Source organism: Rhinopithecus bieti, unplaced genomic scaffold (assembly GCF_001698545.2).
Source record: "Rhinopithecus bieti isolate Rb0 unplaced genomic scaffold, ASM169854v2 scaffold_21777, whole genome shotgun sequence".
Lineage (NCBI taxonomy): Eukaryota > Metazoa > Chordata > Mammalia > Primates > Cercopithecidae > Rhinopithecus > Rhinopithecus bieti.
Window position 1 is genome coordinate 541,453 of NW_016810508.1, and position 12,496 is coordinate 553,948.

Genomic DNA, 12,496 nt, shown 5'->3' on the forward strand with positions numbered 1-12,496 from the left:
CCTGTCTCGGCCTCCCAAAGTGCTGGGATTACAGGCTTGAGCCACCGCGCCCGGCCGGAAGTAAATGTTTATATTGATTACAGAGGTGACGCTGGGATATAGCTTTTCTTAAAAGAATATGTAAAAAGCAGAAAAATCAGAACTAATGAGATTTAGCAACTTATTATGGGAACTGAGTCTGATTCTGTAACATTAAATGAAATGTTAGATTCAAAAGTCATTCAAACCAATAATATTACATGTAGTGTAGCACTGGCTGAAAGATATTTAAAACAAAAGGAAAGAAAAGATCCAATTAAAAATCAAAGAAATAGTGGTCTCACCTTATGACATGCATTTTGTTTTACTATTTTTATTTATTTAATTTGTTTGAGACGGAGTCTTCCTCTGTCGCCCAGGCTTTCGTACAGTGGCGCGATCTCAGCTCACTGCAAACCTCTGCCTCCCGGGTTCAAGTGGTTGTTCTGCCTCAGCCTCCCTAGTAGCTGGGACTACAGGCACCTGCCACCACACCTGAATAATTTTTGTATTATTAGTATTATTAGTAGAGACGGTTTAGTAGAGATGTTGGCCAGGCTGTGTTCGAACTCCTGACCTCAAGCGATCTGCCCGCCTTGGCTTCCCAAAGTGCTGGGATTACAGGCATGAGCCACCACACCGGGCCCATGACATGCATTTTAAATGTCTAACTTCTCTCTCTCCATAGGTATATAAGAATGTGACTCTACAGGTTCCAGTGGGACTGACTATACACACCTCTTTAGTATGTTCTGTGACTCTGCTCATTACAATCCTGTGCTCTACTTTGATCCTAGTAGCAATTTTCAAATATGGCCATTTTTCCCTATAAGTTTTATGTAGCTAAATGCTTCCTAGAAACCTAAATAAGATCTATTAATTTCTGACGAGAGGTGTTCTTCTAGAATTTAGTTAATTACTTTTATCTTGTGTCTTCATTTGTGGCCAAAATTATGTTTACTAGAGGAAATTTGGGATAATTCTCAACTAATTCCAAAATTTAGTGCTCTATTGCATAGATCCTTGGTAATCCTCAAGCATCAAAGGCCATAAGAGGAAACTTAATTCTGCTAAATTAATGTTTATTTTGTGAGAAGTGACTTTATCTTCATTTGGGGAGAAAATTATTTCTTTTTTTTTTTTTGAGATGGAGTCTCGGTCTGTCGCCCAGGCTGGAGTGCAGTGGCGCAATCTCGGCTTGCTGCAAGCTCTGCCTCTTGGGTTCACGCCATTCTCCTGCCTCAGCCTCCCGAGTAGCTGGGACTACAGGCACTGCCACCATGCCCGACTGATTTTTTTGTATTTTTAGTAGAGGCGGGGTTTCACCGTGTTAGCCAGGATGGTCTTGATCTCCTGACCTCGTGATCTGCCCGCCTCGGTCTCCCAAAGTGCTGGGATTACAGGTGTGAGCCACTGCGCCCGGCTGAAAAATTATTTCTTTATGTAGTAGGGACAAATTATTGTCATTTTGCGAATACTTTCAATTTAAGCTACAAATTGAGAAAACCATTATAAATAAGAATAAAATAGGCCAGGCGCAGTGGCTCACCCTGTAATCCCAGCACTTTGGGAGGCCAAGGTGGGCGGATCACCAGAGGTCAGGAGTTTGAGACCAGCTTGGTGAAACCCTGTCTCTACTAAAAATACAAAAATTAGCTAAGGGTGGTGGTGGGCGTCTGTAGTCCCACCTAATTGGGAGGGTGAGGCGGGAGGATCGCTTGAACCTGGGAGGCGGAGGTTCCAGAGAGCCAAGATGGCACCACTGCACTCCAGCCTGGGTGACAGAATGAGACCCTGTCTCCAAAGGAAAAAAAAAAAAGAAGAATAAAATAATTTGGATGAAAATCATGTTTATTTAAATATTAATGTTATGAGACTATTAAAGACATTTGCCAGAGTTTCAATGAAAATCATTAAAGTAGGACAGCTAAGAAATTAATGTTAATATCAAAATTATTGATAATCTTAAATTATTGATTATTCCTTAATGTACTCCATTCTCGTTTTACATTTTATAATGTTTCTTTTGAATATATGAATTGGAAAGGACTTGATGAAACTGAGTACTAAGATTTAGTACAGAGTATGTCAGGAAGACAACTCAGATTGCCATTTTAAATAAAGTTGTACATGAAAAATAATTGGAATCATCAGGTAATTTTTTTAAACAAAGTTTCTTCATTTACTGTTATGTTTGGAAAAATATTAGAAAATAAAGTAAGTGCCGTAGGCTAATTAAAAAATAAAACCTTAGGGCAAGTGTGTTCCAAAACAGAAGCCATCAAACCAGGGTGTGTTGGCATTGTTTGTTTTATATAGAGTATTGAGATGTGATAAACCTTTATATATGCCATCACTGCTCCATTTCCTAAAATATTTTGGTGTTTTCGTGGGACTACATCTTGTATAATTTGACATGTGTGACTTGACTAGTCATAACCGTTCTTTTTAAATGTGTATTTGAGACTTAAATATTGGAAAAGGCAACCCAGTGCCATAAAGCAGAAACGGTGACCTTTCAAATGACTAAAATTTCAACCCAGTTGAGTTTCAGACCGATTTTGTGCTTTCTCATAAGAAAGAATTTCATGATTTAGAAACATTTCTTTCACTATGGGATTAATAATGTGACACTGAAATAGAATTGTATGTCAGTTACAATTCAGTAACATTGACAGGCCATGTTTTGGAATATGGTTAGACAGGGAGGGAACATGGTACTGTTTCACATCTTGAGAGTGTGTGGGGTATGTGTATACAGAATGTTTTTGTTTTTGCTCATCACAACCAGGTTTCATCAGTATTTAAAATATTTAAGATTGTGGCTTGGAATGTGGTTCAGCCGTTTACTCACTTACGCAAATAATTCAGAAGTGTAATAAAAATGTGAATGAAGAAAACTTTGATATGACTTCTTGCCTGGATAAATGGTTGCAGATGACATCACTTTTAGTATAACAGAACATTTCTGGTTTTGTTTATATTATCTTGTAAACATGGCCAACATGGTGAAACCCCGTCTCTACTGAAAATACAAAAAATTAGCCGGGAGTGGTGGCGTGTGGCTGTAATCCCAGCTACTTGGGAGGCTGAGGCAGGAGAATCACTTGTACCCGAGAGGCAGAGGTTGCAGTGAGCTGAGATCGTGCCACTGCACTCCAGCCTGGGTGACCGAGTGAGACTCTGTCTCAAAAGAAAAAAAAGAAAAAGAAATATACCTTTAAAGGAGTTCCTTTAGTATGTCTCTGTTGGTAGCTTGTTTATGTTTGATGATATATTTATTTTACCCTCACTCATCTGATGGATAATTTAGGTAGTTGTACACTTCTTTTTTTGTTCTTTGAGACAGAGTCTCACTCTGTCATCCAGGCTGGAGTGCAGTGGCATGGTCCCTGCTCACTGCAACCTCCACTTCCTGGGTTCAAGTGATTCTCCTGCCTCAGCCTACTGAGTAGTTGGGACTACAGGTGCGCCCTACCACACCCTGCTATTTTTTGTATTTTTAGCAGAGACAGGGTTTTGCCATTGTTGGCCAGGCTGTTCTCAAACTCCTGATCTCAGGTGATCCGCCCACCTCAGCCTCTCAAAGTGCTAGGATTACAGGTGTGAGCCACTGTGCCCAGCTGGTAATTGTACACTTCTAAGCTTGGTTATTTTCTCTTGGTACTTTGAAAATATATCATTATTGACTGGAACCCATTTTGCTGTTGTGAAATCTGCTGTGAATGTAATAGCTGTTTGTGCAGAATGTCTTTTCTCTCTGGTTGCTTTATCTCTGGTATTCTGCAATTTCATTTTCATGTGTTTGAAATTTCTTTTACTTACCCTGCTTGGTATTCAGTTTGCTTCCTGAATCTGAAGATTCTTGTCTTTAATCAATTCCGGAAATTTTTCAGCCATTATCTCATTATTATCTGCCTCTTTTGGTTTTTCTCTTTTCTCTCCTGGAATTCTCATTAGGAGTATGGTAGACCTTAACAATCTATCCCCATGTCTCTTAAGCTTGCTTTCATTTTTCCTGTCTCTAGGCTGTTCTCAGTAATTTCTTTTGATCTGTCTTCCAGTTTACTAATTTTCTCTTCAATTGTGTGTAATCTGCTATTTAACCAAACATTGGCTTTGGTTTCAATTATTCTTTGTTTCTAGAACTTCTACTTAATTCTTTTGTTGTTGTTTTTGTTTTGAGACGGAGTTTTGCTCTTGTTGCCCAGGCTGGAGTGCAATGGCACAATCTTGGCCCACTGCAACCTCCACCTCCCAGGTTCAAGTGATTCTCCTGCCTCAGCCTCCTGAGTAGCTGGGACTACAGGTGCCCACCACCACAATTACACCCAGCTAATTTTTGCATTTTTAGTACAGACGGGGGTTTCACCAAGTTGGCCAGGCTGGTCTTGAACTACTGACCTCAGGTGATCCGCTCACCTCGGCTTCCGAAAGTGCTGGGATTACAGGTGTGAGCCACCATGCCTGGCCTACTTAATTCATTTTCAAAGCTGTTTGGTCATTAAAAAATAATAATAAAATAAATTTTAAAAAGCATCTTGTTTCTTGCTCGTGTTTTCTAGCTCCTGTCTTATTTTCTTTAATCATTTAAATAGGCATAGTTTATATTCTGTAGCCATTAATTCTAGCAGCTAAAGTCTGTATGGGTTTTCTTATATTCTTTGTAGTTTCTATTGACTCACTCATTGTTGCTTATTTCCTCAGGTGTATTGTATTTTGGGTGCTCATGTTTGGCTTTGGAAATCCTGTTTATCTGTGAAATCCTTTGAGACCCAGGTTGAGGGTACACCTGTGCAGTCAGGATTTGTATTTGTTTCTTCCCGGCCCCCCAGAACTCCAGCCTGGGACCACTTTCTTGATAAATTTGAACTTTAAAACCTTAGTGAGGGAAAATTCTAAAAGGTTATTAATTCTAAAGGAAAATTTTCTTTTTCCCTCCAAGCCCACTGCAGGCCAAAGTGAACAAATGTCCTGTATGTCTCCCTGGGCTAGTATAGGGTTTTTTTTCCCCCCAGTCAGTTCTTGAAGGGTGTAGCGCTTTGAATTTCCAGTCCTGTGCAGGATCACAGTCCTGATTTCTTGTATAGGCCCAAGTCCTTGTCTTTAGTTTCCTGTGCACCTGTTAAAACCCTAGAGATTTCTTAGATAAGTAGGTGCCCTCAACATAACCATGGCTTCACTGCCCTGCTTACCACTCTGGTTTCCTGCCCCTTCTTCAGGTTGAGTGTGAAGTTTGGAAGACTGTCAGAAGCATTCTGTTTTCATTCTTGCAAGCTGTGCCTTTGAAACAATGTCCTGTTTACCCAGTGTTTCTGTGTGTTTATTTATTTATTTTTTTGAGACGGATTCTCGCTCTGTTGCCCAGGCTGGAGTGCAGTGGCCGGATCTCAGCTCACTGCAAGCTCCGCCTCCCGGGTTTTACGCCATTCTCCTGCCTCAGCCTCCTGAGTAGCTGGGACTACAGGCGCCCGCCACCTTGCCCGGCTAGTTTTTTGTATTTTTTTTTTTATTTAGTAGAGACAGGGTTTCACCGCGTTAGCCAGGATGGTCTCGATCTCCTGACCTTGTGATCCGCCCGTCTCGGCCTCCCAAAGTGCTGGGATTACAGGCTTGAGCCACCGCGCCCGGCCTTCTGTGTGTTTATTAAACACACCTAATCAGAGCATTTTTCAGGTTATCTCTTACTGTGCCATGTTGCTCCTTGGTTCCTTTCTCTCCTGTACCCTCTGCATCAATTGAGTTTTCTGCTCTACATTGACAGAGAAGCACAATCTCTCTTTCTTTCCACTGCCTTCCTACTTTATTTCCCTTCTGTTCTTGCATCTCTGTACTCCATTGTCCACACTGCAGTCTAGTGATCTTGAAGTGTAAGCCAGGTAACATCACTTGCCTGCTTAAAAGCCTTTTAAGAAAGCATAGGCTTTTTACCATGGCATTCAGGACCTTTCATGACCTGAATCTTGTCTGCTCTAGTGTTTTCTTAATAGTACTGCCTTCTTGTTCCAGACCCCAGCTACACAGGCCTTCTTACTGACCGTAGCAAGCCAGCCCTTTTCTTTCTTTTCCTGCCTGTATTGCTTTTCTTCTCTGGGTGCTGTCTCTTTCTGTTCTTGCCTTAAGTGTCACCTCCTTAATGAGGCCTTTTCCGACCACCCTATCCAAAATAACCTCACCAAGTTTTTTCCTCATACCAGGTGTGACTACTTTAATTACTACGTCTTCATAGAAGCTCCACAAAGACTTGGTGAATCGTGTTCACCCTTGCATTTCTTTTGTGCTTTTTGTTTTGTTTTTGAGACGGAGTCTGGCTCTGTCACCCATGCTGGAGTGCAGTGGCCCGATCTTGGCTCACTGCAACCTCCTCCTTCCTGGGTTCGAGTGATTCTCCTGCCTCAGCCTCCCGAGTAGCTGGGACTACAGATGTGCGCCACCATGCCCAGCTAATTTTTGTATTTTTAGTAGAAACGGGGTTTCATTGTGTTGGCCAGGCTGGTCTCGAACTCCTGACCCCAGGTGATCCGCCCACCTCAGCTTCCCAAAGTGCTGGGAGTACAGGCGTGAGCCACTGCACCTGGCCCACCCATGTATTTCTGATGCTTAACAGTGTCTAGTCCATATTAGACACTCAGATATTTGTAGAATAAGTGAAACATTGATGAACTCCTCCGTGGATAAAATAGGGAAGTCTTAATTTGCAAGAAGATGGGACTTAATTTAGCAGCAAAATTTAAGTTAAGAATTTGTAAGCAAAAACGTAAAATGGATAACGGATGAATTCCCAGAAACAAATGTCGCGGAGCAGATGTGTATAACAGCAATCGTCTGTCAGCGTCTTCCGTCGGCAGAAATCTGCTTGGAGACAGTGCTGAATTAAATGAGGGACTGGCTGCTCCTCTCAATACAAAGACTACCAAACGGAAAAAAGCAACGTCTGTCACCGAACTACCACTCCCAGCGGCCCCCGCGCGGGCCTGCCCATGGGAGGTGGCGCTCGTCTCCACCCCGGGGAGCTCCGGCTTCTGGGCGGGAGGGGTTCTGAGTTCTGGCCCCGCCCCGCCCCGCTCCCCGCCGTCGCCCTCCTCCAGGGTTGTGGCCACGCGCAGCGGCGGCGGTTGTTCCGCTTCCCCTCCGGCCCGGGCCGTCGCCATTGCCGAAGGCACCCTCCCCTCCCCTCCCTGGCGGCCGCAGGGCTCCGCCGCCGCTGGGCCTAGCGGTAGCAGCGGCTGCTCCAGCGCGGCGTCTCTTCCCGCCCCGCTTCCCCTTCCCTCCCCTCCCCTTCCCGCGCCGCGCGCTGGCCCGGGGCGGCTCCGCAGCCCGCCGGGAGCTCTGACCGAGGCGCCTCGCTGGGGCGGGGACCTTCCCTCGCCTGGGGTAAGTGCACCTAGGCCGGCCGGCGCGGAACGCGGGCCGGCTGTCTTCCTCCTCCGTCCTTCTCCGCGGCCTGGCGGGCGGGAGCGGCCCGGGACGGCCGACCTGCCCCGCGCGGGGCCGGGGAGCCGCCACCTGAGTGCCGGGAGCCGCGGCTCCTGGGGCGGTGGCTCATTGTCTACTCCCCAGGGCCGTTTTCTTCCCTGGCTTTAGCCCGAAATGGGAAGCTTGCTGGGCTGCCGAGGTCTGACTCTTCCTGGACCCAGCCCTGCCCTGAACCGCGCGGCGTCACGGGCTCTGCCGACTCTCGGTCTCCCCTTCCCTCCCGTTTCACCCTCTTCCTTTGCTCCGTTTTCTTAATGCTGGACCAGACTCTCCGGTTTTGTTCCTTGATGTTTCCTCTCTCACTGACTCTCAGCCCCTCCTTGCTCGCTCTCTGTTCACTCCGGTTTCACTGCTCAGGAATATTGTCGCCAGTAGCTTCGCTGTTTTCTCAGCTCCAGCCTGCATGCAGCCTCTTCCACATTCCACACTGGTGAAAACGTAGAGCGTCCCGGGCGCTGGAGGGCCCCGCTGACGGGCGGAACTCTCGGAGCTTCTCCTCGCTCCTGTTGGAGCTTCAGCCTAGGGGTGGAATTTGCTGCTTTAGATAACTTAGGTGAAGTTAAGATCGGTTTTTCACCATGTCTGGCTTTCTTGGAAACGCACGCACAAACACAAAACGTTGCCACAGATTTCTCTGTGGACTCAACCTTTTGACTGATTGTTTAAAGATAAGTCATCCAAGAACAGAAGCGTGTCATCGTCAGTGGGTGTGAGGTTGTACCCATCCTTGTATCTTAATTTTAATAGTACTATTCTCTGGGCAGTGTGAGCGTGATTTGTTTTCCCTCGATACATAAGGAACTCCCGTTGAAATCATCATCTCACTTCTGCGTTACAGGTGATGGGTCGTTTCTTTGTTTTCTTTTTTAACTTTTATAGAAAGACAAAATGGTTAGGCCTAAAATTAGACTACGAAGAGCTGTGTTTTGGATCAAGGTTGTGCACGTCACGTTTTTTTCCCCTGCTGCGTTCGACTCTTCCGCTCTTATAAGTAGGCAGGATATTGAAATGTACAAGAATTTGCTCTGGGGGTTTTGTTTTTGTAGGGTTGTCCAATAGAATAACACTCAATAAAGTTAGATTGGGATGAAGGCAGTGAACAGTAATTTTTAAAGCAGGTTAAAACTTGTCCACTTCGCCAGAAGGTCTTTGGCTTTTGTAAAACCCACTCATGCTCGTGTATATATGAAGGGCCTTTTTCATGTTCTGTTAGAAGTATGGATTTCAGGCAGCTTTTTCACTCTGTCATCCTCGGCTATTAAATCTTTTCGAGCTATTTATTAGCCAAGCACACTGATTGACCCTTATTACGGAAAGTGAACCTGTGATAGATGTAGATCTTAAACCAGCTTTCCAATTTGGTAACAGAGGTTGACCTAAATTCAGTGTATTTTGTGTTTTCACTAAATAGCCCATTGTTACCTTTCTCTCCAGCAAGGCTCTGAAAAAAATGGCTCCAATACTCAGCTTCAATACTGTCATCATTTCTTAAATAGTAGTATCAGTTGTCCTTAACTTAATGGGTGTTTTATTGGCCTGAGGGATTAAGATGTAGAAAGGTTGGAGTTTTGTTGGAGTTTGAAACTTGGTCTGTAGGTGTTGGCTTCTCTGCTGGTTTCTTCTAATCAGCAGATATTTTTATGAAGGAAGAGTTCCTGTGTATTTCACTTCCTTTAGGGCCTTGGTTTATGGTTTACTATCATTCAGAGAGATAACTGGACTCCGTGCTGTTTAATACTAACTTTGCAAACCCAAATTCAAAATTAAGTTTGTAGTTCGAGTATACAAGTGATAGGGTTCTCTGATCTTGATGTTAGACAGGTTCCGAAGTAGATGCGGTTAACAATATTTCTTTTTTTTTTTTTTTTTTTTTTTTTTGAGACGGAGTTTCAGTTGCCCAGGCTGGAGTGCAATTGTGCGATTGCAACCTCCGCTTCCCGGGCTCAAGCTGTTCTTCTGCCTCAGCCTGCCGAGTAGCTGGGATTACAGGCACGAGCCACCACGCCTGGCTAATTTTGTATTTTTAGTAGAGATGGAGTTTCTCCATGTTAGTCAGGCTGGTCTCAAACTCCCGACCTCAGGTGGTCTGCCTGCCTCAGCCTCCCAAAATGCTGGGATTACAGGCGTGAGCCACTGCACCGCACTAACAGTTTCTATTTCTTTTCAATTATACTTTTTAAGAGAGACAACTTAGAACTTGTTCAGGTAGCTAAAGATAAACTTTCAATTATACTTTTCTAATATCTAAGAACTTTGTCAAGTAGCCAAGGATAAAATAAGTAGGTATTGTTAGATTCTTCCTATCTTTTATCTATCAAAATTGATTATTATAATAATACTTGAGATAGCATTTTGTTTGGCTTTCTGACTTTTCCACTTTTGATTAAAATTTGAAACTGGGTCATCTTCAAGACTTGAAGTCGTAAGGGTTTTGATCAGTTTGTTAGTTAAGTTTCCAGACTAATCAGAGGGAGGGTATTAATTGCAAATTGTGTGTCCGAGCTCTTTCTGGGATCCTTTTTGTGCCTTAACAGAACAGAATAGGAAAGGAAAAAAAAAAAAACCCTCATGGCCCCCCAAAAATAAAATACTGGTTGTTTTCTTCTGTGATCAGAGTTGAGTTTCATTGCTTCTTCCCTTCTAGGGTCACCTGCCTGGTTAAGGGTAGTGAGTTTGAACATTGATTCAGGATTTCAGTGCTCCAGTCTCCTCTCCCTGAGTTACTTTAGAACTTATTCCATGTATCCCATGTGGTTAGGAGCTGGAGTCTTGCGTTTGAATTCTTGCTGTTCTGCTTTATCCTGGGCAAGATACACATTCTTTTCAAGACTTTTCTCATCTGTAAGATGGGGATAATAAAAATAATAATACCAATTTCATAGGAACATTTAGATCAAATGAGGGAATGCAGGTATTCTGTAAGTATAGTTCTTAATAAACGTTAGTTAATAGCCTATTCTTATATGCTGTGGAGTTGATACTCCTAAATTTAGATTTAATACTGCCTTGTAGGCCGAGTGCGTTGGCTCACACCTGTAATCCCAACGCTTTGGGAGGCTGCAGTGGGCGGATCACTTGGAACTAGAAGTTCGAGACCAGCCTGGCCAACATGGTAAAACCTATATTCTCTACTAAAAATAAAAATACTAGCCGGACGTGATGGCAGGTGCCTATAATCCCAGCTACTCGGGAGGCTGAGGCAGGAGAATTGCTTGAACCCAGGAGGCAGAGGCTGCAGTGAGCTGAGATCGTGCCACTGCACTTCAGCCTGGGTGACATAGTGAGGGTCCGTCTCAAAAACAAAAATAAAACTGCCATCTAAAAGAACGAAGTTTCTGAGACCATAACTAAAAAATAAAAATTTTTTTGGTGAATAAAATATAATTTTCAGAAGAAAAGCATAAAATAGTTTCACCACTGAAATAAAACATAGGGTTTTCGAACACAGATTTCTCAGTTTTAAAAATATGCATATTTCCTGTAGAGAAGTTGGGAAGTGGGCAGTGGCTGGTGGTGCCTGTAGTCCCAGCTGCTCAGGAGGCTGAGGATCCTGTGAGTCCAGGAATTTGAGGTCAGCCTGGACAACATAGGGGGACCCCATCTCTTAAATGAGTCAAAAATAAAAGCAGAAAACAATATTAAATAAGAAATTTGGAAAGTAGTAAAACTATTAAGACAAAATCACCTTAGTCTCAGCTGGCAGAGAGAACCATTGTAACAAACTGGAACAGTGGTTTTGTTCCTTATTTTACATTTAAATTCTAAAAGCAGTCCATGTTTGTTATAAAAGTTCCAACAAGTCGATTAAATATTTAAAGAGTGAAAATGCCAGCACTTTGGGAGACTGAGGCAGAAGGATTGCCTGAGTCCAAGAGTTGGAGGTCCAGTGAGCTATGATTGTACCGTTGCATTCCAGCCTGAGTGACAGACACGACCTGTCTTATAAAATTCTTAAAAAGTGAAAATTGCTCTCGCTCCACTTTTCAGTCCCACTCCTTAGAAGTGCCTACCCACTGTTAATAGTTTTACTTATTAAGTTAGAAATAAGTACGTGTTGTGTGTCGGATACTTTTTATGTTGATTTTAAAATAAAAAATCTGATCCATAACCATATCATTACATATAGTGGCACCTCTACTTTTTAAGTCAAAAGATATTACACTATATGATAGTACCTTAATTATTTGTGGTCATTTATGTTATTTCTGACTTTGAGTTACTAAAACTAGAGCCTGAATGAACTTCTTTATAGGTATGTCTTTGTGCACATGCATATGTAAGTATTTCCATTAAAACGACTTGTAAGTGTGCATTTAAATTTCTTTTTTCTTTTTGAATTGCATTCCAAAAAGACGTTACCAATCTATATTTCCTTATTGAATTGTAGAAGCTCTTCACATGTCATAGATATTAATCTTTTGCCTTCTGTTTAAGATCTTCCTCATTCCACCTTTACAAAAACATTCTTATGTGTTTTCTTCTGGTACTTTTAATAATTGTTGTGTTTCTTTTTTTTTTTTTTTTTTTTGAGACAGAGTCTGGCTCTGTCCCCCAGGCTGGAGTGCAGTGGCCGGATCTCAGCTCACTGCAAGCTCCGCCTCCTGGGTTTTACGCCATTCTCCTGCCTCAGCCTCCCGAGTAGCTGGGACTACAGGCGCCCGCCACCTCACCCGGCTAGTTTTTTGTATTTTTTTTTTAGTAGAAACGGGGTTTCACCATGTTAGCCAGGATGGTCTCAATCTCCTGACCTCGTGATCCGCCCGCCTCGGCCTCCCAAAGTGCTGGGATTACAGGCTTGAGCCACCGCGCCCGGCCAATTGTTGTGTTTCTTTTCTTTTCTTTTTTTTTTTCTTTTTTAACACGGAGTCTCGCTCTGTCACCCAGGCTGGAGTGCAGTGTTGGATCTCAGCTCACTGCAACCTCTGCCTCCCAGGTTCAAGCGATTCCTCTGTCTCAGCCTCCCAAGTAGCTGGGATCACACCCGGCTTTTTTTTTTTTTTTT

At 43.2% G+C, this 12,496-nt stretch overlaps 2 protein-coding genes across 5 annotated transcripts in view; both read left to right on the forward strand.

Annotated features, from left to right (window-relative positions):
* The window catches only part of PIGX (phosphatidylinositol glycan anchor biosynthesis class X), a gene marked incomplete at its 5' end in the record, with an annotated part of 25,668 nt that extends 24,475 nt beyond the window's left edge, over positions 1-1,193 (forward strand). The window contains one exon of the mRNA XM_017892193.1: positions 707-1,193. Coding sequence (XP_017747682.1) covers positions 707-850 — 144 coding nt within the window. The remainder of the gene's footprint in view (positions 1-706) is intronic.
* The window catches only part of PAK2 (p21 (RAC1) activated kinase 2), a 120,696-nt gene that overhangs the window by 13,684 nt on the left and 94,516 nt on the right, over positions 1-12,496 (forward strand). For 2 of the 4 annotated variants that reach the window (XR_001889209.1, XM_017892216.1), the window contains exon 1: positions 7,097-7,392. The exons of the other annotated variants lie outside the window; for them this stretch is intronic. The gene's annotated coding sequence lies outside the window, so the exon portion shown is untranslated. Of the gene's footprint in view, positions 1-7,096; positions 7,393-12,496 lie in introns of those variants that run through there. 4 annotated transcript variants of the gene reach the window in all.